At 40.4% G+C, this 24,364-nt stretch overlaps 1 protein-coding gene across 1 annotated transcript; it reads right to left on the bottom strand.

The window, feature by feature from the left end:
• Positions 1-1,664: 1,664 nt before the first annotated feature.
• Positions 1,665-22,567, bottom strand: LOC143891899 (uncharacterized). Its single transcript, XM_077396399.1, has 6 exons — positions 22,452-22,567; positions 16,379-18,317; positions 15,567-15,811; positions 15,166-15,350; positions 14,695-15,069; positions 1,665-1,679 (listed from the first exon to the last, which is right to left on the bottom strand). Exons 2-6 carry the CDS (start codon positions 18,145-18,147, stop codon positions 1,665-1,667), a joined length of 2,589 nt encoding a protein of 862 aa, XP_077252514.1. The 5' UTR covers positions 18,148-18,317; positions 22,452-22,567.
• Positions 22,568-24,364: the final 1,797 nt, after the last annotated feature.

Genomic DNA, 24,364 nt, shown 5'->3' with positions numbered 1-24,364 from the left:
TTCAGATGTTTTTTCGTATTTTTAAAGTTTTCAAAAGTTTTTGAAGTAAAGAGTTTTCACCCTTTTGGTCAAAGACCTAAGGGAAAATACAAAGCAAAACCTTAGGGCCAAACCCTAGGGCAAATAGGGGAAACCCCTAAACAAGGCAAACTAAGCTATCGATGACAACAAAAAGATCTACGATCTCAAAAGGCAAAGCTATAATGAGACTGGGCTAGTCTCCAAAGAAGAAGGAATGACAACAAGACTAAGAAGAAACTCCTTACTAACAGTATCAAAGAAGACAAATGAGCCACAGACTCTCTAATACTACAACTTAGAGGAGGAATGAGTCAAAGACTCCCAAATAACGCCAACGGAAGAACCAATGAGTCAAAGACTCCCTAGTAATACCACAAAAGAACGAATGAGTCAAAGACTCTCTAATAATACTAACTAAGAAAACGAAGTGAGTCAAAGACTCTCTAAAAGAAATAGAAATATGAGTCAAAGACTCCAATAATACCAACTAAAGGATAAATGAGTCAAAGACTCTCTAAAAGAGAATGAAACACGAGTCAAGGACTCCACTAACACCAACTAAAAGATAGATGAGTCAAAGACTCTCTAAAAGAGAAGGAAACATGAGTCAAAGACTCCACTAACACCAACTAAAGGATAGATGAATCTAAGACTCTCTAAAAGAAAAGGAAACACGAGTCAAAGACTCCACTAACACCAACTAAAGGATAGATGAGTCAAAGACTCTCTAGAAAAAACCAATAAGAGAAAGATTGAGTCAGAACTCTTTAATAACACCACCTGAAAGACAAATGAATCAAAGACTCTTCTATAACACCACCGAAAAGGCAAATGAGTCAAAGACTCTCCTATAACACCACCTAAAAAGCAAATGAGTCAAAGACTCTCCTACAACACCACCTAAAAGGCGAATGAGTCAAAGACTCTCTAATAACACTATCTAAAGGATGAATGAGTCAAAGACTCTCTAATCAAGGCTGACTCCTATGCGAATGGACTATCGACTAAGGAGAAGCTTACAAGCAAAAGGAATAAGAGACCTTGTACATATTTGGCAAAGGTAAAACACCCAGCCGGGCCAGACAGCTACCTAGCCCTAGGGTGCAACAAATGTGCAACCCAATACCCATAAGGGTAGGGGTATGAAGCCAAGCCGAGTAGGGTGTTCTTCCAAAACCAAACGAAGCACAAAGAGGAGAACTAGCGAGAGAATGAGACCGGGCGGGTCTCCCAAACACACACAAAGATGGGCTCTAAGCAACCTTATCATTGCCCTTGCAAGGGGGAAGCAAGGCTAAGACAACTAATTGACCAAATTGGTCTCTAATTAACAGAGGCACTAATTGAGGTGTAACCTCAGAGAGGATTCTACAAATGAGGCCAAGCATGCCTTCTAAAGGTACACCATTTATCAAAATCAAAGCAACCTCCCTGAGGTTAAGCTAAAAAATGAGGCTTGCCTCCAAAGGAGGATTTTCTAATGAGACAGAATATGCCTCCTAGTACAGGTTCTAGTATCTAAAGAAGTCTAGAAGACTGCGCTAGTCTATCCAAAGAGAGAGGAAAAAGGATACCAGATAATCTCAAATTTTCAATCAATTATTATAAAAACAAATCAAATGTCAGCAAAATATGACCTACAACTAAGAGTGCACAACCTGTAGCAATCATAAAATGATAAACAACATTAATTAGTCCAGACCAGCCGTTGGATAGCCTAATAAAGCAAAAACAATATCAAACACTTCTATGCCCAAACACAAACACCACCCCAATATGGGGATGAAATCAGATGATGCTAAAGTAATCATCTGATATCATAATACACATGATAATATTTCTAATCCCGCCTTGAGATCAGACAGTACTTATGTCGATAATATCGAATAGAGCAGTCATCTGATCTCCTTCTTCCCTAAACAATTTAAAATAAAAAGGAAGGAATATAATAAACTTCTAGATAGTCTCACCTGAATAATTCATTTATCACCATCTTCCAACCTAACTCAAATGCTTAATATAAGAAGAATATTAGATTTTCAATATATTCAATGATATTCCCCATTTGTAAAAAAAAAAAAAATTTAGTGCATAAGAAGGGGCATGAAACAGGAACTTATGCGGTGTCAAACAAACACTTGTGTTGTGCCACAATACACTTCTTTAATGTTCTACCTGATTCATTTATTTAACACAATAGCATCCTAAACTAGTGAAAGATCGAACCAGTGAACAATCAAATAGATCAGTGAAAATGAATCAGTGAAGTGTATATCAACCAGTGAAACTGAACCAGTAGAAATGAACTAGTGAAAATGAACTAGATTCTGTGCTAAACAGTGAGGGTGAAATGTGGACAAATCTGTGCAAAAGAGTGGAGCTGAAAATAGACAAATTTTAGTGCATAAAAGGGGCCGCCAACATATGTGCAGGTTTTAATGCCAACAGGGGCTGATACAGGAACATACAATTCAACCATGGTCATTTCATTTCAGCACAATGCTCATATGATTAATCAACTATGGCTATTCTCAGACCTTTATAATTACATCTACTCACTTTGTCCTTAAATTGCTTAGAATTTTCACAAAGTTATTGAAAATACAAGGCAAGCTTATGACTTTGACCCATGCTATGACATTCTGATGAAAAGATACTTGAAGAATATTTACATCAAAACTATATATCATTTACATAAGCCATAAGACTTAAGAAAATCCGATGGATAATATTATCAGTATCAACAACCATGCCACCTAACTAGAATATCCAAGCTTCTGCCTTAACTTAGCTCAAATATGCATATCCAGAATCAAAATGATAAAAGAAATAACACTAAACACTTCATCTGAGGTCTGCAATGTTTGGGTAAACACATCAAAATCATAAAATTAGAACAAGCCGGGGGGGGTGAAGAATCAACCTAGTTGAAGCTTCATATAAACAAATAAGTGAACTACCACCAAAATGAGTATCCATATTCTGACACTGTATGCTCTAAGTACAACTACAAATAAGACCCTGCATACTAAAAAAAATTTAGCTATAAGCCAGATACTCATATTCACATTAGCAAGGTTAATATACCAAGATTAGGACAAAATCTTAAAACGAGTCATCTCTAGGCAGACATCAAGAACCAAAGAAAAATCAAGATGTAATAATAATCAAATGCTATAACCCGATGAGCGAGATGAACAAGGAATTTTAAGAAATTAGAAGCCATGACAACATTTTCAAAACCATAAGAAGCATTAATCAAAAGAAAAGTACCTGCAAAAATGGATCCACTTATCTGAACACCAAGCAGATTCGAGCTTCTTCTTTTCTTACTCTAATCCCATTCTTCACTGCACCTTAGAATCAACAAATCTCAAGTTTCGGTCATATCAGAGCTTGAGAAAGCCAGTGGAAAGAGCTGATCTCTTCAATTCTTGTAAAATATACTAATTCAAATCCTCGGAATTTTCAGGAACTAAATTCCTTCGCCGACGATGGCCGGCGAAGTGGCCGAAAAAAATGGAGTTTGATCGGGAAGATGATCGGAGACTAGTGTGGGACCCGATCCCGCGAGAGGGGTGGTGGCGCGAGAGCCGCCACGCACTATCTCTTGGTCTCTCGTACCCACGCGATTGGCGTGTGCCTTTTATTATTAATTTTAATTCATCTTTTATGTGAACTTGGGATCACTAAGGCAATCCGAATTCCACACAAAAGAGACTGACAGAGTCGCCACCTAGATGTGGGATCTAGGACCCATAATTAACCAGAAATCTAGACTCGCTACCTGGTTACAAGAACGGAAGGTATGGGGATTTATCCACCACATGCACCATTCCTGCCCGATAATCGGTCTTCAATTCCAAAAGTTAACTCTTTTAAATTCATTTTTAATGGCTCATTCAACTCTCTGTTAATGTGCTATCTATGTGACATGCATCCTATGATCTAATTTCAATGTGAATCCTAAATGTGTATCTTGATTTCTTAATTGGTTTGGATTCAATCTAAGTGAAAGTTCTCCTAAAATTCTAATTTCATGGAAAATCCTAAGTGATTTGATTGTTTCAACAGTTTTAAAAGTGATTAGCCCGAGTCCTCAGATGATCTGGTATTCATCCAAAGAAGCCTACGTATCCCCGCCTCCACGAGAATCAAGGCAACGTAGTTCTTCGCGCCTATTCTAAGCTAGGATGCCTAAGACACCTAGACTTCTATCCTAGACTCGATCTAAAAGACCGAACCGGTTATTAAAGTTTCTTGTACGATTATTTAAATTTCAGTGAATTGTGGATTTTATGACACCCTATATGCCCTAACTAAATGCAGATTAGCCCTAAGCTAATGCAGGTGGTTCTTACAACCTATGTGTGACTAGGCTGTATTTCCTAAGGAAAACCAAGGGTGGACTAGCGTATCCTACTCTAGTCATCACTCGGCGATATGGATCGCCGACTGACCGGACGGAGGCGCTCCTATAACTCTAGGACAGACCCCTAACTCTAAAAACAAGCACACAACAAACAAACAATCAAACTACCTATCAAAAGAAAAACCCTAACTCTAAAACTCTCTATCTAGGAGAAACTCCTAACTCTAGAGGAAGATCTTTTGAAAATAAGATTTTAAAGGTTTTTGAAGAAAGTTTAAGATATTATTTACAAAAAAGGTTTGGCTGGACTTGGGATATAAATCCCAAGCTGCACTACGTACCTCGGAAGAGGATCAAGCCAACGTAGTTCGAAAACGAACTCTCAAACTACGCTTCTAAAAGAAACACTCACACTTCAGATTTTTTAAGGTTTTTTTATATTTTCAAATGTTTTTGATATTTTTAAAGTTTTCAAATGTTTTTGAGTTTTAAATTTCTAATGTTTTTGGATTTTAAAGCTTTTCCAATGCTCAGGACCTTTAGATGTTTTCAATCTTAAAGGGAACACGCAAGAACAACCACAAACTAGGGCAAAGCCCTAAATCCAAAAGGGGAAACCCCGAACAAACAACTAACGTCTCAAAGAGACGAACCATAACAAGAAAGATAGCGTCCCAAGAAGAGAGAAAATGATCCAAGATCCCAAGCAAGCAAAGCTCTAATAAGACTGAGTTAGCCTCTAATTAAAGCGAAGTAATCAACAACTCTAAAGGAGAAACTCCTAACTAAAAATATTAAAGAAGGGTACAAATGAGCAAATGAGTCAATGACTCTCTAATAGCGGTGGAAAAACGAGTCAAAGACTCCACTGATAACAACTAAAGGATAGACGAGTCAAAGACTCCCTAAAAGAGATGGAAACACAAGTCAAAGACTCACTGACAACAACATCACACAAACAAATGAGTCAAAGACTTTTATATGAGGCAAAGCATGCCTCCTATGGGTACACCAATTTCGGCCCAGAATGGCATCCAAGGGAGGGAATCGTGCGCTCTTTCCTTGCGCAATTTAATACTTAGGTTATAGCATCTTATTGCCTGGCAGATCTCAGGATTTCCGTGGACAGTAACCTCGGAGCCAATAACATGTTATAGCTTAAATATCTAAATTGTCAAAGATTGGTTGCAATTGGGATACGATTATGGATGCACTGGCCATTTTTCGAGGGAAATCTAAAGACCCTAAGATTTCTGTTTCAATGGATTAATGAGTTAACATGTGACAGAGATTTAAGGTTCTTTAGAAATTTTCAGATGATTTTCAATTAATTTCGGATTTTCAATGGATTTTATCAATTTTAAACATATGAGTGTTTTTACAAGTGAAACTGTAGCAAACGAATTCGAAATGAATCAAAATTTCTACAGCAGTAAGATGGGTATCCATGCAGCTTACGGGATGAATTTTGTGGATTTGTACATTAAGCTCATATTTAATTTTGATTTAACAACAATAAGACCAGATTGCAAAAATAACACAGAAACTACTAGAAATAGAAATCTAAATTCCATGAAATTTCTACATTAGTAAGATATAAGTGAAAATAGCATGCTGTAAGATTTACATGAATTTAGAAAACTATTTACTATCAGTTTCGGATTTTTTAAATTTCAAACCAGATTATGAATTAACACTACAGCTCATATGAAACAAGATCAAAATCACTTGAAAATTTTACAGAAGCAAGAAGTATAGAATTTAAGACTACTGTAAAAATTTGGAGAATTGTATCTGTGATTTGACATCAGTAACAATTCTCCCAAAATCTGATAATTTTCAAAGAATGCATAAAATAATATACCAAACAAAATCCAAAAATTCTCACAAATTCATGGTAGAATGTATCATTATCATATTATTTTCCCACGAAATTTCATTATTTGTGGAATCTGTTTAGTATATCTTTTAGTTTTCTTTGTTAAAAATCATGCAAAAATCCGAAAATATACCAAATAATTCTAAAAAATTCTGAAAACAGTGTACCTACCTGTGATGAGTTCCTCGCCGAATCCAAGAGCCGAAGAAATCCAAAAATCCGGCCGACGTGCGATCCGCTCCGCTTCCTTCTTTGTTTTTATATTTTCCTCTCTCTCTTTCTCTCTTTTTTTTTCTCTTCTTTTTTTTTCCTTCTCCTCTTTTTTTTTCTCTTCTTTTTTTTCTCCCCTCTTCCTTCTCTCCTCCTTTTTTTTCTCCTCATCACCTCTCTTTATATAGTGAAAAACTTAGTGGAGAGGTGGAAATAAATAATGAGAATGGTGGGTGTGGTGGAGAATAATGGAATATATAATGGTAATGGTGGGAATGGTGGTGGGAATAATGGAATATATAATGGTAATGGTGGGAATGGTGGTGGGGATAATGGAATATATAATGGTAATGGTGGGAATGGTGGTGGGGATAATGGAATATATAATGGTAATGGTGGGAATGGTGGTGGGAATAATGGAATATATAATGGTAATGGTGGGAATGGTGGTGGGGATAATGGAATATATAATGGTAATGGAGATAATGATGTTATTTTAAAGGGAAAAATGAAGTTAGTGGAAATGGTAGAGAAAGTTAAGTCATGCTAATGGTGAGTCCCACTTTGTGGGTTCCGCACAAGCGGGTCCCACATCAGCGGGTCCCACACAAGCGGGTCCCACACAAACGGGTCCCACACCAGCGGGTCCCATATCAGCGGGTCCCACACAAACGGGTCCCACACTAGCGGGTCCCACACAAATGGGTCCCACACCAGCGGGTCCCACATTCTCTTTTGCTCGGATTCTCATGAATAACCCTTCTCAATATTCAACAGAAAAATACGAAACATGGCGGAAACGACCAAAAATATTTAGAAATGTAACAAACGGACGCGGAAAGGAAAGACATTGGAAAACCGATGGAAAAACCCTAATTTCTTAAGGCAGAGCAAAATGGGGTGTCTACACGTCCAAGCATAGCGAACTTGGGTCCGGTCAAAATGGGGTGTCTACAGATGCCCCTCTTTGGCAAAGCGTGTGTAACACGCGAATGGCAAAGCTGAACAGACGACACATTTTGACTGACCCGAAAGCAAAGCAAATTTTTGGGTTTTCAGTTTTAAAACGATATTCACAGAGATAAAACTCTACCAACAATAGGGAGATAGCCTCTCACCGACTCTTAACTCGGCAACGACAACTCAAAGAGATAGTCTCTCCCTAATACTCATGACTCAACTGTTTAAATCAATACGCAAAGACTCTATTAAAGCAAACACAAACATACTCTGTTAAAACAAAGCTTTTAAGAAAACGAACCCAATAAAATTACCTCAAAGAAAGCAGACCACTATCGATGCAGACGTAAATCAACCCTTCAAAGAATATCAAATCAAATTACTCAAAGAGTATGTAACACTCATAGAGTCTCAAATCAAACACTCAGAGAGCTTCAAACACATAGAAATCTTTATACTCAAAGAGCCTCAACCACCCGAAGAGTCTGTAACACTCAAAGGGTCTCAACTACTCAAAGAGTCTCAAACACATGCAAAAACCTTTATACTCGAAAGAGTCTCAACTACATAGAGAAACCTTTATACTCAAAGAGCCTCAACTACCCGAAGAGTCTGTAACACTCAAAGGGTCTCAACTACTCAAAGAGTCTCAAACACATCAAAGAAATTATTTATACTCAAAGAGTCTCAACTACCCGAAGAGTCTGTAACACTCAAAGGGTCTCAACTACTCAAAGAGTCTCAAACCAACACAAAACATTTATACTCAAGGAGTCTCAACTACCCGAAGAGTCTATAACACTCAAAGGGTCTCAACTACTCAAAGAGTCTCAAATCAACACAAAAACATTTATACTCAAAGAGTCTCAACTACCCGAAGAGTCTGTAACACTCAAAGGGTCTCAACTACTCAAAGAGTCTCAAATACACACAAAAAACCTTTATACTCAAAAAGTCTCAACTACCCGAAGAGTCTGTAACACTCAAAGGGTCTTAACTACTCAAAGAGTCTCAAACCGACACGAAAATATTTATACTCAAAGAGTCTCAACTACCCGAAGAGTCTGTAACACTCAAAGGGTCTCAACTACTCAAAGAGTCTCAAACCAACACAAAAACATTTATACTCAAAGAGTCTCAACTACCCGAAGAGTCTGTAACACTCAAAGGGTCTCAACTACTCAAAGAGTCTTAAATACACCAAAAAAAACATTTATACTCAAAGAGTCTCAACTTCCCGAAGAGTCTGTAACACTCAAAGGGTCTCAACTTCTCAAAGAGTCTCAAATTACAACATAAAAACATTTATACTCAAAGAGTCTCAACTACCCGAAGAGTCTGTAACACTCAAAGGGTCTCAACTACTCAAAGAGTCTCAAATCAACACAAAACATTTATACTCAAAGAGTCTCAACTACCCGAAGAATCTGTAACACTCGAAGGGTCTCAACTACTCAAAGAGTCTCAAATCAACACCAAACATTTATACTCAAAGAGTCTCAATTACCCGAAGAGTCTGCAACACTCGAAGGGTCTCAACTACTCAAAGAGTCTCAAATCAACACAAAACATTTATACTCAAAGAGTCTCAACGACCCGAAGAATCTGTAACACTCGAAGGGTCTCAACTACTCAAAGAGTCTCAAATCAACACCAAACATTTATACTCAAAGAGTCTCAATTACCCGAAGAGTCTGTAACACTCGAAGGGTCTCAACTACTCAAAGAGTCTCAAATCAACACAAAACATTTAATACTCAAAGAGTCTCAACTACCCGAAGAGTCTGTAACACTCGAAGGGTCTCAACTACTCAAAGAGTCTCAAATCAACACAAAACATTTATACTCAAAGAGTCTCAACTACCCGAAGAGTCTGTAACACTCGAAGGGTCTCAACTACTCAAAGAGTCTCACATCAACAAAGGAATTGCTAAATTATCTCATAAGACCCCAGATTTATATGCCCGTGGTGTAACACGGTTCCATATAAATCCAGATTTGTATGCCCGTCATGCAACACGGATCCATACAAACCCCCTCGCAGGTATGCCTGACTCCCAACTTGTTAGGTAGGGACACGCTGCGGACACTTAAAAAGTCCCAAATGCCACACTCAAAGAGTCATTCTTATTATTATTATTATTTTTTATTATTTTTATTTTATTTTTTATTTTTAGAGATTGAAGCTTTACCAAAGCAACACGAGCCAAATACTCGACAGGAGAGCTTGAACAAAAAGAGCGTGTTCAAACTCTCTAGTCTCTATTTGAGGAGAATGTCCATTTCAAATATCAATGTGTATTTGACATCTTTTATGACGTGAGTCATAAAAGATGCCCCTAGTATGATTACTTCCATAACAAAATTCATTTGGAGAGCAACACAAGAAAAATGGGCCAAAGGCTTTCATTAATGTACACTTGGGGTTACAAACTTTTCTGATGAACACTTGGGCTTATAAGGCTCTTAAAAATACAAGAACATGGTTCTGCTCAAAATCCTGCTTCATCACTACCATCTGCTAATGCTGGAATTGGGCTGAAAGCCTATCAACCTCTGAATTGCTCTGCTTTGCACTTGTTCACAGGGGCCATAAATTCTCTGCTTCTCTGAGAGTTCTGCTTTCCCTCCTCTCTCTTTTTTTTTTTTTTTTTTTTTTGCCACCCCGGCTTGGGGAGGAACAGGACTCTGAAGAATTGAACTCGACTTGACAAAGGAAAGACTTTGACAAACAACGAACGAGGACATTGACGGACACCTGACTCAAATACCAAGATAGACTGAAATCTGCTTCTTAGTCTGATAGGGTTTTTTTTTTTTTTTTTTTTTTTAAACAAAAAAAATGGTAAAAGCCACTCTCTTAGAGTCTTTTGAATACCGTGTTTAAAGGTGTTTCAACCCTCTTTTCAGGATTTCTGCCATGGTTATCCTCCCTTCAGATTGCTCGATTTCAACTTCTCTGGCTCAAAGAGTACCAAAAGAAGTCTTGATGGTGCTTACTTAGACTTTGAGAAGGTGCCAGAGAAAATCGAAAGTTTAGCTGGCTTTTTAAAGCCTTGTCCTCTCTCCATGAAGTCACTGCCATGACCAAATCGCCTTTTCAGGTTTTCGATTCGGCGGACCATATGCCTTAATTTTTGCCTGGACTGTCTGCCCTTGCAGATTTTCCATCCAGCAGGCTCAGCACCCTGATTTTTGCCTAAGCCGCCCTTTCGGGTTTTCAGCTTAGCGGGTGAATGACCCTAACTTTTGCCTAGACCGCCCTTGCGGGTTTTCAGTCTAGCGGGTCTAAGACTCCATCATTTTTCTTTCTTTCTGTTTCTCTACAAACTTGGGCCTGAGTACACCAGAAGGACTTTCGAGTGGGCTTAGGTTCAAACCGGTTAGACTTTGGTATGTTTGCATGTATCTGGACCGAATCTGGATCCTCCAGACTGCCTACGTATCCTTAAAGAAATTGGGAATCAGGTCACGCGTAGTTCGGGTTTAAAATCTTTTATGACGAAAGTCATAAAAGATGCCCCTGGTTTAAGTTTAACAAAGAAATTTTGATTTTGCTTTTGGCTCACAGGTTCTTTTAGCGGAAAGGGGTTTCATTATTCATTTTTTTCTAGGCCCAACGGGTTTGCAAATAGTTTAAAACATTTGGGTATTGGCTTGAAGCTCAAATCGTCCAAGGATGGCCTCCTGGTGTACTTAAGCATAATATTTTTTTAATTGATCCAGGTTTGTAGGTTCATTTAATTTTTCTCCATTTTCATTGAGCAGTCTTACGGCTTTTCCAGGCAGGACTTCATCAACAATGTAAGGACCAGACCAGTTTGGCCTGAACTTTCCTCTTGGGTCAAATACCGGTGCCCTGTAGGACTTCAATACAAGATCTCCAGGCTTCAAATCTCGGACACGAACCTTCTTATTGAAAGCTCTCTCAATCCGTCTCTGATATCCTTGGATATGATATAAGGCTCTCAGCCTCTTCTCATCTATCATCTGTAGCTCATTGTGTCTGGCCTTCGCCCATTCTGACTCTGGCAGATCGGCCTCCACCATCACTCTCAAAGAGGGGATTCTTAACTCAACAGGGAGAACAGCCTCCATTCCGTACACCAAAGAATACGGAGTCACGCCTGTTGAAGACCTGATCGATGTTCTATAAGCCCATAAGGCATAAGGAAGTTTGTTCGACCAGTCCTTATATGTCTCAGTCATCTTACTGATAATGACTTTGATGTTCTTATTTGCTGCTTCAACGGCCCCATTCGTCTGCGGCCTGTAAGGAGACGACTTGTGATGCCTTATCCTGAACTCTTCACACAGGTGTAACACTTCTTTCTTGAAATGTGATCCATTATCTGAAATCAACTCGTGAGGTACTCCGTATCTGCAAATTATATTGGTACGGATGAACTTCGCAACTGTGTTCGAAGTGATGGAAGCATAAGATGCAGCCTCTATCCACTTTGTGAAATAATCAATAGCCACCAGAATGTACTCATGTCCGCTCGAGGATCTCGGATAAATCTTCCCAATGATGTCTATTCCCCATACCGAAAACGGCCACGGCGAAGTCAGGGAGTGCAACTCCGAAGGAGGAACATGAATAAGATTCGCATAGACTTGACACTTATGGCATTTTCTTACAAATGCGAAGCAGTATTCCCCATACCGAAAACGGCCACGGCGAAGTCAGGGAGTGCAACTCCGAAGGAGGAACATGAATAAGATTCGCATAGACTTGACACTTATGGCATTTTCTTACAAATGCGAAGCAGTCTGTTTCCATTGTAGGCCAATAGAATCCAAGTCTAAGGATCTTTCTAGATAGCATCTTCCCGTTCATATGAGGTCCACAAACACCCTCATGAGTCTGCTCAATAAGTTCTGCAGCTTTATCTTCATCAACACAAAGGAGTTGTATGCCATCAAATGACCTTCTATATAGCTCTCCACCGCAAATGATGAAATTCGCAGATAACTTCTGGAGAGTTTTCCTTTCCTTGCTTGAAGCTTCCGGAGGATGACCCTTGCCTGAAATGAGGTTTCTGATATCTGTGTACCAAGGCTTCCCATCTGGACATCTAGCTGAAATCTCTATAGCATTTACGTGCGCAGGGGCCCATTGCAGTCTGATGGCTAACGGTTGAACTTCCATTGTAGCGGAGATATCTAACATCGAGGCCAAAGTGGCCAAAGCATCAGCAAAATGATTTCTGGTCCTTGATAAGTGAGTAAATGTGACGCTCTTGAATTTTTGGACTAGAGATTCCAAATACATATTATAAGGGATCAATCTATCTTCTCGAGTTTTCCATTGCCCATTAATCTGGTAAATGATCAGGATGGAATCCCCGAACACATCAATATCTTGAATCTGCAATGCTAAGGCTGCTTCAAGTCCGGCAATACAGGCTTCGTACTCTGCCATGTTGTTGGTGCACTCGAACTGCAACTTGATGGGGATAGGAATGTATTCTTTCTTCGGAGAGACCAAGACTGCACCTACTCCTTGCCCACGACTGTTTACGGCTCCATCAAAGTACATTAACCACTTGGTACTGAGAACCTCTTCTTCTTCGATATCCATAATTTCTTCATCAGGGAATTCGGCTCTTAGAACAGCATTCTCCTCAACTGGAGCATCGGCCAATTGTTCAGCTATAACCCGCCCCTTAACTGATTTCTGAGTGACATAACTGATGTCGAACTCAGACAATAACAATAACCACCTTGCAGTCCTTCCTGTAAGGGCAGGTTTCTCAAACAAGTACTTTAGAGGGTCCATTCGTGAAAGCAGAAGAACCTTGTTTGAAAGCAAATAATGTCTAAGCCTCTGGGTTGCCCAAACTAATGCGAGACAAGTCTTCTCCAAAACAGTGTATTTTAATTCATACTCTAGCATCTTCTTGCTGATGTAGTAAATGGGTCTTTCTTTCTTAGACTCAAGATCCTGCTGAGCAAGCATGCAACCCATCGCTGTATCCGTGATAGATAAGTACAACAGCAACGGCTGGCCTGGAATAACTGGTGAAAGAACAGGGGGCAAGGATAGGCATTGCTTAACCTTTTCAAAAGCCTCCTGACACTCTTCATTCCACTTCTTCGAGGAATTCTTCTTCAGAAGCTTGAAAATGGGTTCACACGTCATCGTCAGATGTGCTATGAACCGTCTCAGATACTGAACTTTGCCAAGGAAACCTCGGATCTGCCTTTCTGTCGTCGGCGGCTGCATTTCTTGAATCGCCTTGATCTTTTGCGGGTCCACTTCGATCCCTCTTTCGCTGACCATAAACCCCAAGAGTTTCCCTGACGTAACGCCAAATACACATTTACTCGGGTTCAGACGAAGCTGATACTTCCTGATCCGCTCAAAAAACTTTCTCAGGGCAACAGTGTGCTCAGGCCGAGTCTTCCCCTTTACGATCATGTCATCAACGTAAACTTCAACCTCTTTGTGAATCATATCATGAAGAAGAGTCGTGGCGGCTCTCTGATATGTAGCACCAGCATTTTTCAAGCCAAACGGCATCACTCTGTAGCAATATGTACCCCACTGAGTGATGAACGCTGTCTTCAACATGTCTTCAGGTGCCATTTTAATCTGATTGTACCCTGAGAATCCATCCATAAAGGATAAAAGAGCATGCCCAGCAGTGTTATCCACCAGGAGATCAATGCTTGGAAGAGGAAAGTCATCTTTAGGACTTGCTTTATTTAAATCTCTAAAATCAACACACATTCTGACTTTCCCGTCCTTTTTGGGCACCGGTACTATGTTAGCGAGCCATTCAGGATATTCCACCACCTGGATGAATTTTACTTCTAACAATTTCTTCACTTCTTCATAGACTTTCAACTCCCATTCTGTTTTGAGCTTTCGGAGTTTTTGCTTCTTTGGCTTAGCACCAAGGATTAAGGGTAATCTGTGCTGGACGATTTCCTCACTTAATCCTGGCATATCATCGTAAGACCAAGCAAAAACTTCTTTGAACTCTTTAAGCAGGGTGATCAATTCCTCGCGTTCTTCAGGGGATAAAGTTTTGCCAATCTTTATTTCCTTAATTGAGGTTTCATCACCAATATTCACAGTTTCAACTTCCTCATCAAGTGGTTTTGCTCGGCGACTCTCCTCCTGTTGGATCATATGTCTGATTTCAGGGGGAGTTTTGTCGGCATCCTCATCAGAGGGGGAGTCTTGATTGTTATTATTAAGATTATCAGATTTTATAGCAGATTCAGCAGATGAAATAGAGACAGGAATGTACTCAAAAGAAGAATCCTTCATTTCATTGGAATTTGAATCATATACATCAACAGACGAATTACCCTCATCGGGGGGTACAATGAACTTTGGACTCATTTTTACAGACTCGATGGAAATGTTGACACCTGCGTCAACTGACTCAGAACTATAAAAGGAAACAGCAACAGATGCTTTATTATGAACAGACTCCAACTCAATCTCGCTTGAAAAGGAAGAAACGTCGCCGATCTCAGGTGAATGGTCCTCTATGGTACCTGCATCAAAAGACTCATTAGAAGATATAGACTCTGAATCAAACCCGGAGACTGACACGTATTTATGGACGACTGACTCTTCTGAAGGGATTCGTTTGTACTGGAAAATAACCTGGGGTAGGACTTGAGAAGTCCAGTTAGTCAGAGGTTCCTCAGCCGGGGTGATAAGACGAGTTGGGTCAAGTATCAGCGGGCTCCTGCCAATCACGGCCACAGTCTGTGACCCTTCTTGGAAAAGTGAATTCAGAAGACTCGGCTCTATGTGCTCTGTCCAATCAGCCTCAGACTCTGTCTCTACAATCTGCATACCCACTGGCTCATCTTCTAGCTCAAGATCGAAGAAAATCTCAAACCCCGGAAGCATCTGACCTGTGCTCTCATCCAACCAAAACTCTGCAAAGCCACAGAAAGGAAAGGCTGCGCCTTCTTTTCGGAATCGACCGTTCATTTTCAAATCAATGGGTGCCATTGGTAGCCCCAAGCCCCGACGACGGTTTTCTGCCCATTTCAGCATCAACTGCTTCATCTCTACAATTTCCTTCTTTGTAGGCTTGTAACCCAGTCCGAACAAACCATTGAATGTTTTGAACACAGGAAACTCGGTCAAACCTTGATGATATTTGCCTAACCCGGCGCCTGGCATATAGCCCTGTCGGCGAATCATTCTGATGACATTCGAATTCGTACTGGTCAGGAAACAAATTTCCTCATTCAAAGCCTCTTTGAAAGTGATCGTAGTTACCTCTAGTGAAAACCCCGTCAAATTGACATCTTTGGATCTTTCCCCAGTTATGTCCGGAGTGATCTGCCCTATCTCGAGATCAGGATCCCCCTTTACTGTTATCACTCTGTTCCTGCGAATGAACTTCAGTTTTTGGTGGAGAGTAGACGGAACAACCCCGACCTTGTGCATCCAAGGACGGCCAAGCAACAGTAAGAATGAAGCCTTAATATCTAAGACTTGAAATTCTACCTCAAAGTCTTCTCCGCCAATCTGTATCTCAGTGACCAAAGTCCCGATTACATCTCGGCGAGTGCCATCATATGCTAGAATACCCTGCTCGGATGGAATAAAATTCTCAGGACTGAACCCCAGGGTTGCTGCGGTGCTTAATGGGCAAACATTCAGTGCAGAGCCGTTGTCAACCAACACCTCTGGCACCTTCTTCTTGTTACAGAAGACTGTGATTTTAAGAGGCTTAGTATGGTCTCGGCCCTCAGGAGGTAAATCGTCATCAGCGAATGACAATGTTTTCGCAGCTCTGGCCATGGCTACGAGACTGACAAGCTCGTCAGGTGAGGTATTAACAGAAACTTGTGCTGCATTAAGCTCTTGAAGGACTAGCTTTCTGTGCTTCGATGAGGCCATTAGTAAACCCCATACCGAGATATTAGCCTGAGTCTTCTTCAGCTGCTTTAACAGGCTCTCATCTTCTTCGTCTGCGCTCACTTTATTCTGCCTCTGATTTTCTGAGTTTCTTGCAACCCCTGCCGGGTTTTCTACACTCAATTCTGGTGGTTTGAACACTCGCCCACCTCGGGTCATGTGACGCATCTCGTTACACTGATCATCCAGCAATAGCAGTTCGTCTTCGTCCGTTCTGAAAACATAAGGTGCATTACTGACATCCTCTTCAAAGTCCTCCATCCTTAGAACATAGGTGGCTTCCTTTGCTTCTTTCAGACCAACATTCTGAAGCGCATATGACTGGGCTGAAGATGACTCAGCGAGTTCAGCATCGTCAAACGACAGCACATAAGGTTCTTTTTCTCTGAATTCTCTGAGCTCTTCATCGTCAAAGTTCAAAACATATGTTTTATCAGATGTAATAGCGCAAATGAGAGCAGAGGGATCAAGGATGGGCTCATCTACAAAGATAGCGTTTGTAGTGGGAGGAGCAACAGCACGGTGGTTGGGGAGAGGATTCTGAGTGATATTCGGCCTTTCAACTGCAAGCTCATCTTTATCGATCATGTTCTGAATCGCGTGCTTCAAGGCCAAACAGTTCTCAGTCATGTGTCCCGGGCCCCTGTGATATTCACAGTATTGATCCCTTCTCCAGTTTCCGGGCAGCGGATTAGGTACAGGTTTGACATCCGGAAGTCTGATCTTCTTGTCTCTGATCAACTTCTTAAGTATCATGGGCAGTGGAAATGGTAATGGGTCAAACTGCCTGAACTGCTTCGTCACCATTGGTCTAACAACTTCATCAACAGGCTTGGCCACTGGTCTGGTATAACTGACTGCTTGTACTTCCTTCGGTTGGATCATAGGCCTCTTCCCCTCTCGGACATCAGATAGCGTTTTGGCTCGGAGGCCCTTAGCAATAGCATCCTCGATCTGGGTGCCGGTCTTAATCAAATGATCGAAATTCTGATAGTGCTGCGGCGCCATGAAGTGAAAGTACTGCGGGGACAAGCTCTTGAGGACCAACTTTATCTGGTCTTCCTCTGACATTCTATGGCTCAGTTGGGCAGACTTGCGCCTCCAGCGCCTAATGAAAGATGTGAATGTCTCCTGAGGATTCTGCTTCAACAGCTTCAGATCTCTTTTAGTGACCTCGATCCCTTCCTCCATGGAGAATTGTTCTACGAATCGGTTAGAGATTTCTTCTAATGTCCTAATCTCTTCTGGTTTCAACCTCAAAAACCATCTTTTGGCTACCCCTATAAGAGACATAGGAAACAAATGAGCCATCTGCTCTCGACTTAAGCCATGCTGCTGGGAAAGAGTGATGAACCATCTGACGTGGTTTCTCGGACACCCAGTTCCATCATATTTGTCATAGTCTGGTGCCTTGAACTTAGGCGGGAATATGGCATTAGGGGACATCAGAAATTCAGAAATATCGAATCCCTTGGACGCTTGAACCTTCATGCTCTCAATGTCACGAGCCATCTTCTCATACTTATCGAACAACTCATTCTCCTTGTTAACCGGAGGGACAAAGTATTCCCCAGCATATTGCTCATCTTTTAGATCGATCTCTACGGGAGAGATGACTGGTCTGGTGAGGTTAGGAGATGTGGCCGGAGGAGGCTGAATGGCGGGATCTTTAGAAGTAGAGACCTTTTGAGTACTCTGGTCTTTTAGATGAGTCACCTCATCTTTCAACCCTGCTATATCTCGACACATATTTCTCAACATTTCCTGTATAGTTATCATGGGGTCCACTGGATCATTAGCCATTTGGTTGACTTCAAAAGAACCTGACAACTCTGGTGAAGATGGTAAAGGTGCTGTTGGTGACACAGTGGGATCAAAGTGACGAACAAGTCTAGATATTGAGGTAGGTCTAGACCAGGTAGGTTTAGCTTGGGTGCCCTTTTTTGAAGCGATGGTTGCTATCTTTCAGAATCCTGATTGGAAGTTAACATACTAGATCAATAATCATGAGATAAAGATTCTGAACAAATAGAGAAAAGAGTAATCTTGAAATACATCAACGGGTATGTTAATTTGGAAAGAATCCTCAATCTATTCCTTAAGGGTATAACCGTTCTTCTTTTGGGAATGAAAGAGTCAGGAACGATAAACATCCCTAATCAAAATAAGTTTCGATCTCAGCAACGATCATGCACTCAAAGAATACAGGTGAGATCAAACTTTTTCATCAATGATTTCGATATGATCCAGAGGTAAAAGATATATGATAGGTAAACATTGATCAATGAAAAATCAATGGCTCAGATAATAGACCATGGCCATAAGAATGACAAAAGTCGGGTCAAGGACCAGATCTAAAATCTGAATGATGGATATCAACAACAAGATGAGATCAAGATGAGATGAGATAGCATAAGATTGCTTTCAACAGATGGATCATGAATGACTAATCCTATGAGATCTTTGGAAATGAATGGGATTTACATCCTAACCCCAAAGGAAAAGTTTTTTAATTTTCGCACATTTTATCAGTGTTACCTGAAGGCATCAACCCTAACCCTAATCTAGCGGAGTGGAGAGAGGATCTCGACTCATGACTTTGTTTGTGTACCTAGGACCGATCGTAGCCATTGAAAGATGGACTACGGCCTAATCTAGACACAAATGGGTAGGATATCCTAAACTAGGCTCACACACACAATTGGGTAAGATATCCTAAACTAGGCTCACACACGTGATGCACATGTGTTCGTATACTACATGCATGTGTGGGTTAATCTAGGGGTAAGGCCAAGAGTTCCCTTAGCGCGAATCCATGTTCGATATACTGTACCAGTGTCCGGCGTATCAGTACGTGAACAAGAGATCCGTTTACGTACCATAAAGGTACTAGGCTAAGGGTGGAATGCTTCTCTAGCACAGAGGCACCAGGTGATGAAATCCCAGTCAACCATGCTAGATAACACTCCGGGTTCCTAAAATAGGACGTGTGTGCATGTGAGATGCAGGGGTTTAGATGAAAGTGATGTAAGTGTGTGCAATAAGTTCGCGCAATCTATGATGCCTTCAGGTTTTGTTAGATTAAGTTTGAGTAAATGTGATGAGAAAATAAAGCATACAAACTAATCTAACAAGCATAAAAGAGATAGAGTTTTCATGAGCCAGTTGAAATAGATTCAAATGAGTTATCCTTTGGAATTGTAATGAAGTTAGGTGGTCCCCAGCAGAGTCGCCAGTCTGTGGGACCCGATCCCGCGAGAGGGGTGGTGGCGCGAGAGCCGCCACGCACTATCTCTTGGTCTCTCGTACCCACGCGATTGGCGTGTGCCTTTTATTATTAATTTTAATTCATCTTTTATGTGAACTTGGGATCACTAAGGCAATCCGAATTCCACACAAAAGAGACTGACAGAGTCGCCACCTAGATGTGGGATCTAGGACCCATAATTAACCAGAAATCTAGACTCGCTACCTGGTTACAAGAACGGAAGGTATGGGGATTTATCCACCACATGCACCATTCCTGCCCGATAATCGGTCTTCAATTCCAAAAGTTAACTCTTTTAAATTCATTTTTAATGGCTCATTCAACTCTCTGTTAATGTGCTATCTATGTGACATGCATCCTATGATCTAATTTCAATGTGAATCCTAAATGTGTATCTTGATTTCTTAATTGGTTTGGATTCAATCTAAGTGAAAGTTCTCCTAAAATTCTAATTTCATGGAAAATCCTAAGTGATTTGATTGTTTCAACAGTTTTAAAAGTGATTAGCCCGAGTCCTCAGATGATCTGGTATTCATCCAAAGAAGCCTACGTATCCCCGCCTCCACGAGAATCAAGGCAACGTAGTTCTTCGCGCCTATTCTAAGCTAGGATGCCTAAGACACCTAGACTTCTATCCTAGACTCGATCTAAAAGACCGAACCGGTTATTAAAGTTTCTTGTACGATTATTTAAATTTCAGTGAATTGTGGATTTTATGACACCCTATATGCCCTAACTAAATGCAGATTAGCCCTAAGCTAATGCAGGTGGTTCTTACAACCTATGTGTGACTAGGCTGTATTTCCTAAGGAAAACCAAGGGTGGACTAGCGTATCCTACTCTAGTCATCACTCGGCGATATGGATCGCCGACTGACCGGACGGAGGCGCTCCTATAACTCTAGGACAGACCCCTAACTCTAAAAACAAGCACACAACAAACAAACAATCAAACTACCTATCAAAAGAAAAACCCTAACTCTAAAACTCTCTATCTAGGAGAAACTCCTAACTCTAGAGGAAGATCTTTTGAAAATAAGATTTTAAAGGTTTTTGAAGAAAGTTTAAGATATTATTTACAAAAAAGGTTTGGCTGGACTTGGGATATAAATCCCAAGCTGCACTACGTACCTCGGAAGAGGATCAAGCCAACGTAGTTCGAAAACGAACTCTCAAACTACGCTTCTAAAAGAAACACTCACACTTCAGATTTTTTAAGGTTTTTTTATATTTTCAAATGTTTTTGATATTTTTAAAGTTTTCAAATGTTTTTGAGTTTTAAATTTCTAATGTTTTTGGATTTTAAAGCTTTTCCAATGCTCAGGACCTTTAGATGTTTTCAATCTTAAAGGGAACACGCAAGAACAACCACAAACTAGGGCAAAGCCCTAAATCCAAAAGGGGAAACCCCGAACAAACAACTAACGTCTCAAAGAGACGAACCATAACAAGAAAGATAGCGTCCCAAGAAGAGAGAAAATGATCCAAGATCCCAAGCAAGCAAAGCTCTAATAAGACTGAGTTAGCCTCTAATTAAAGCGAAGTAATCAACAACTCTAAAGGAGAAACTCCTAACTAAAAATATTAAAGAAGGGTACAAATGAGCAAATGAGTCAATGACTCTCTAATAGCGGTGGAAAAACGAGTCAAAGACTCCACTGATAACAACTAAAGGATAGACGAGTCAAAGACTCCCTAAAAGAGATGGAAACACAAGTCAAAGACTCACTGACAACAACATCACACAAACAAATGAGTCAAAGACTTTTATATGAGGCAAAGCATGCCTCCTATGGGTACACCAATTTCGGCCCAGAATGGCATCCAAGGGAGGGAATCGTGCGCTCTTTCCTTGCGCAATTTAATACTTAGGTTATAGCATCTTATTGCCTGGCAGATCTCAGGATTTCCGTGGACAGTAACCTCGGAGCCAATAACATGTTATAGCTTAAATATCTAAATTGTCAAAGATTGGTTGCAATTGGGATACGATTATGGATGCACTGGCCATTTTTCGAGGGAAATCTAAAGACCCTAAGATTTCTGTTTCAATGGATTAATGAGTTAACATGTGACAGAGATTTAAGGTTCTTTAGAAATTTTCAGATGATTTTCAATTAATTTCGGATTTTCAATGGATTTTATCAATTTTAAACATATGAGTGTTTTTACAAGTGAAACTGTAGCAAACGAATTCGAAATGAATCAAAATTTCTACAGCAGTAAGATGGGTATCCATGCAGCTTACGGGATGAATTTTGTGGATTTGTACATTAAGCTCATATTTAATTTTGATTTAACAACAATAAGACCAGATTGCAAAAATAACACAGAAACTACTAGAAATAGAAATCTAAATTCCATGAAATTTCTACATTAGTAAGATATAAGTGAAAATAGCATGCTGTAAGATTTACATGAATTTAGAAAACTATTTACTATCAGTTTCGGATTTTTTAAATTTCAAACCAGATTATGAATTAACACTACAGCTCATATGAAACAAGATCAAAATCACTTGAAAATTTTACAGAAGCAAGAAGTATAGAATTTAAGACTACTGTAAAAATTTGGAGAATTGTATCTGTGATTTGACATCAGTAACAATTCTCCCAAAATCTGATAATTTTCAAAGAATGCATAAAATAATATACCAAACAAAATCCAAAAATTCTCACAAATTCATGGTAGAATGTATCATTATCATATTATTTTCCCACGAAATTTCATTATTTGTGGAATCTGTTTAGTATATCTTTTAGTTTTCTTTGTTAAAAATCATGCAAAAATCCGAAAATATACCAAATAATTCTAAAAAATTCTGAAAACAGTGTACCTACCTGTGATGAGTTCCTCGCCGAATCCAAGAGCCGAAGAAATCCAAAAATCCGGCCGACGTGCGATCCGCTCCGCTTCCTTCTTTGTTTTTATATTTTCCTCTCTCTCTTTCTCTCTTTTTTTTTCTCTTCTTTTTTTTTCCTTCTCCTCTTTTTTTTTCTCTTCTTTTTTTTCTCCCCTCTTCCTTCTCTCCTCCTTTTTTTTCTCCTCATCACCTCTCTTTATATAGTGAAAAACTTAGTGGAGAGGTGGAAATAAATAATGAGAATGGTGGGTGTGGTGGAGAATAATGGAATATATAATGGTAATGGTGGGAATGGTGGTGGGAATAATGGAATATATAATGGTAATGGTGGGAATGGTGGTGGGGATAATGGAATATATAATGGTAATGGTGGGAATGGTGGTGGGGATAATGGAATATATAATGGTAATGGTGGGAATGGTGGTGGGAATAATGGAATATATAATGGTAATGGTGGGAATGGTGGTGGGGATAATGGAATATATAATGGTAATGGAGATAATGATGTTATTTTAAAGGGAAAAATGAAGTTAGTGGAAATGGTAGAGAAAGTTAAGTCATGCTAATGGTGAGTCCCACTTTGTGGGTTCCGCACAAGCGGGTCCCACATCAGCGGGTCCCACACAAGCGGGTCCCACACAAACGGGTCCCACACCAGCGGGTCCCATATCAGCGGGTCCCACACAAACGGGTCCCACACTAGCGGGTCCCACACAAATGGGTCCCACACCAGCGGGTCCCACATTCTCTTTTGCTCGGATTCTCATGAATAACCCTTCTCAATATTCAACAGAAAAATACGAAACATGGCGGAAACGACCAAAAATATTTAGAAATGTAACAAACGGACGCGGAAAGGAAAGACATTGGAAAACCGATGGAAAAACCCTAATTTCTTAAGGCAGAGCAAAATGGGGTGTCTACACGTCCAAGCATAGCGAACTTGGGTCCGGTCAAAATGGGGTGTCTACAACTAGTAAGATCCACCGGAGTTGCAACCGGAGAAGATGAATCAACCGAAAAAAGTGAGATCACCGGAGCAGATGGAGGTTGCCGGAGACGAAGGAGTGGAGTTGGAGCACGGCCGGAAGATTAGAGAAGATCGGAGAGGGATCGGAGCAGAAAAAGTTGCCGGAAAAGGATCAAAGAAGGTGGATCGATGATCGGAGAGATTGCCGGAGAAGGATCTTTGCCGGAGAAGAATCGGAGAGATCGCCGGAGGAAGAAAACCCTAATCTTTCTCTCTTTCTCTCTCTCTGCGAATTTTCGTGCCTCCTCTCTACTGTGATTTACAAAATGGAGATGGAAAATGGGTTTGGGTGGTAGTGGTGGTGAGGATCGGAATTAGCAACAGATCTTAGGGAAAAATAAAAGGGGTTTGGGGTTTTGGGGTTTTGGGGTTTTGCAGAGAAGAAAAAGAGGGTGGGGTTGCTGGTGGTCGGAGGTGGTAGTAGGTTTGGGGAAGAAGAAGAAGTGGAGGTGGCGGTGGTCGATCGGAGCTCGGTGGATAAGGATTACTGAGAAATGGAGGTGGTGATGGTGATGTTTGGAGGAGTTGGGTTGTAGAAATTGGATGGAGGTGGAGATGATGCAGTTGAGATGGAGCCGGAGGGGAGAAGATGGTGGGGCCGGAGAAAAGGAGATGGCCGGCGGGCATGGGGTTGATGGCCGGCGGGAAGGATTTTCCCCTTCTTCTTTCCCTCTGCTTTTTTTCCAGCAATCTTGCCTCCTCCCCCCGAAAAATCAAGAAAAACATCTCTTATTTCTGAAAATCTCAGATCCAGATCTGAGATTTTCCCCAAAATCTCCTTCTTCTTCTCCATTTCTCTCTGAAAAAATCGAAGAAAACGAATTCTCACCCTTTTTTACAAAAATTGATATATTTCCCCC

This window comes from Tasmannia lanceolata, unplaced genomic scaffold, assembly GCF_043159265.1.
Source record: "Tasmannia lanceolata isolate RefF3 unplaced genomic scaffold, GAP_Taslan_0.1 ptg000002l, whole genome shotgun sequence".
In the NCBI taxonomy this organism is placed as follows: domain Eukaryota; kingdom Viridiplantae; phylum Streptophyta; class Magnoliopsida; order Canellales; family Winteraceae; genus Tasmannia; species Tasmannia lanceolata.
This window is presented reverse-complemented; position numbering and strand designations above follow the sequence as displayed.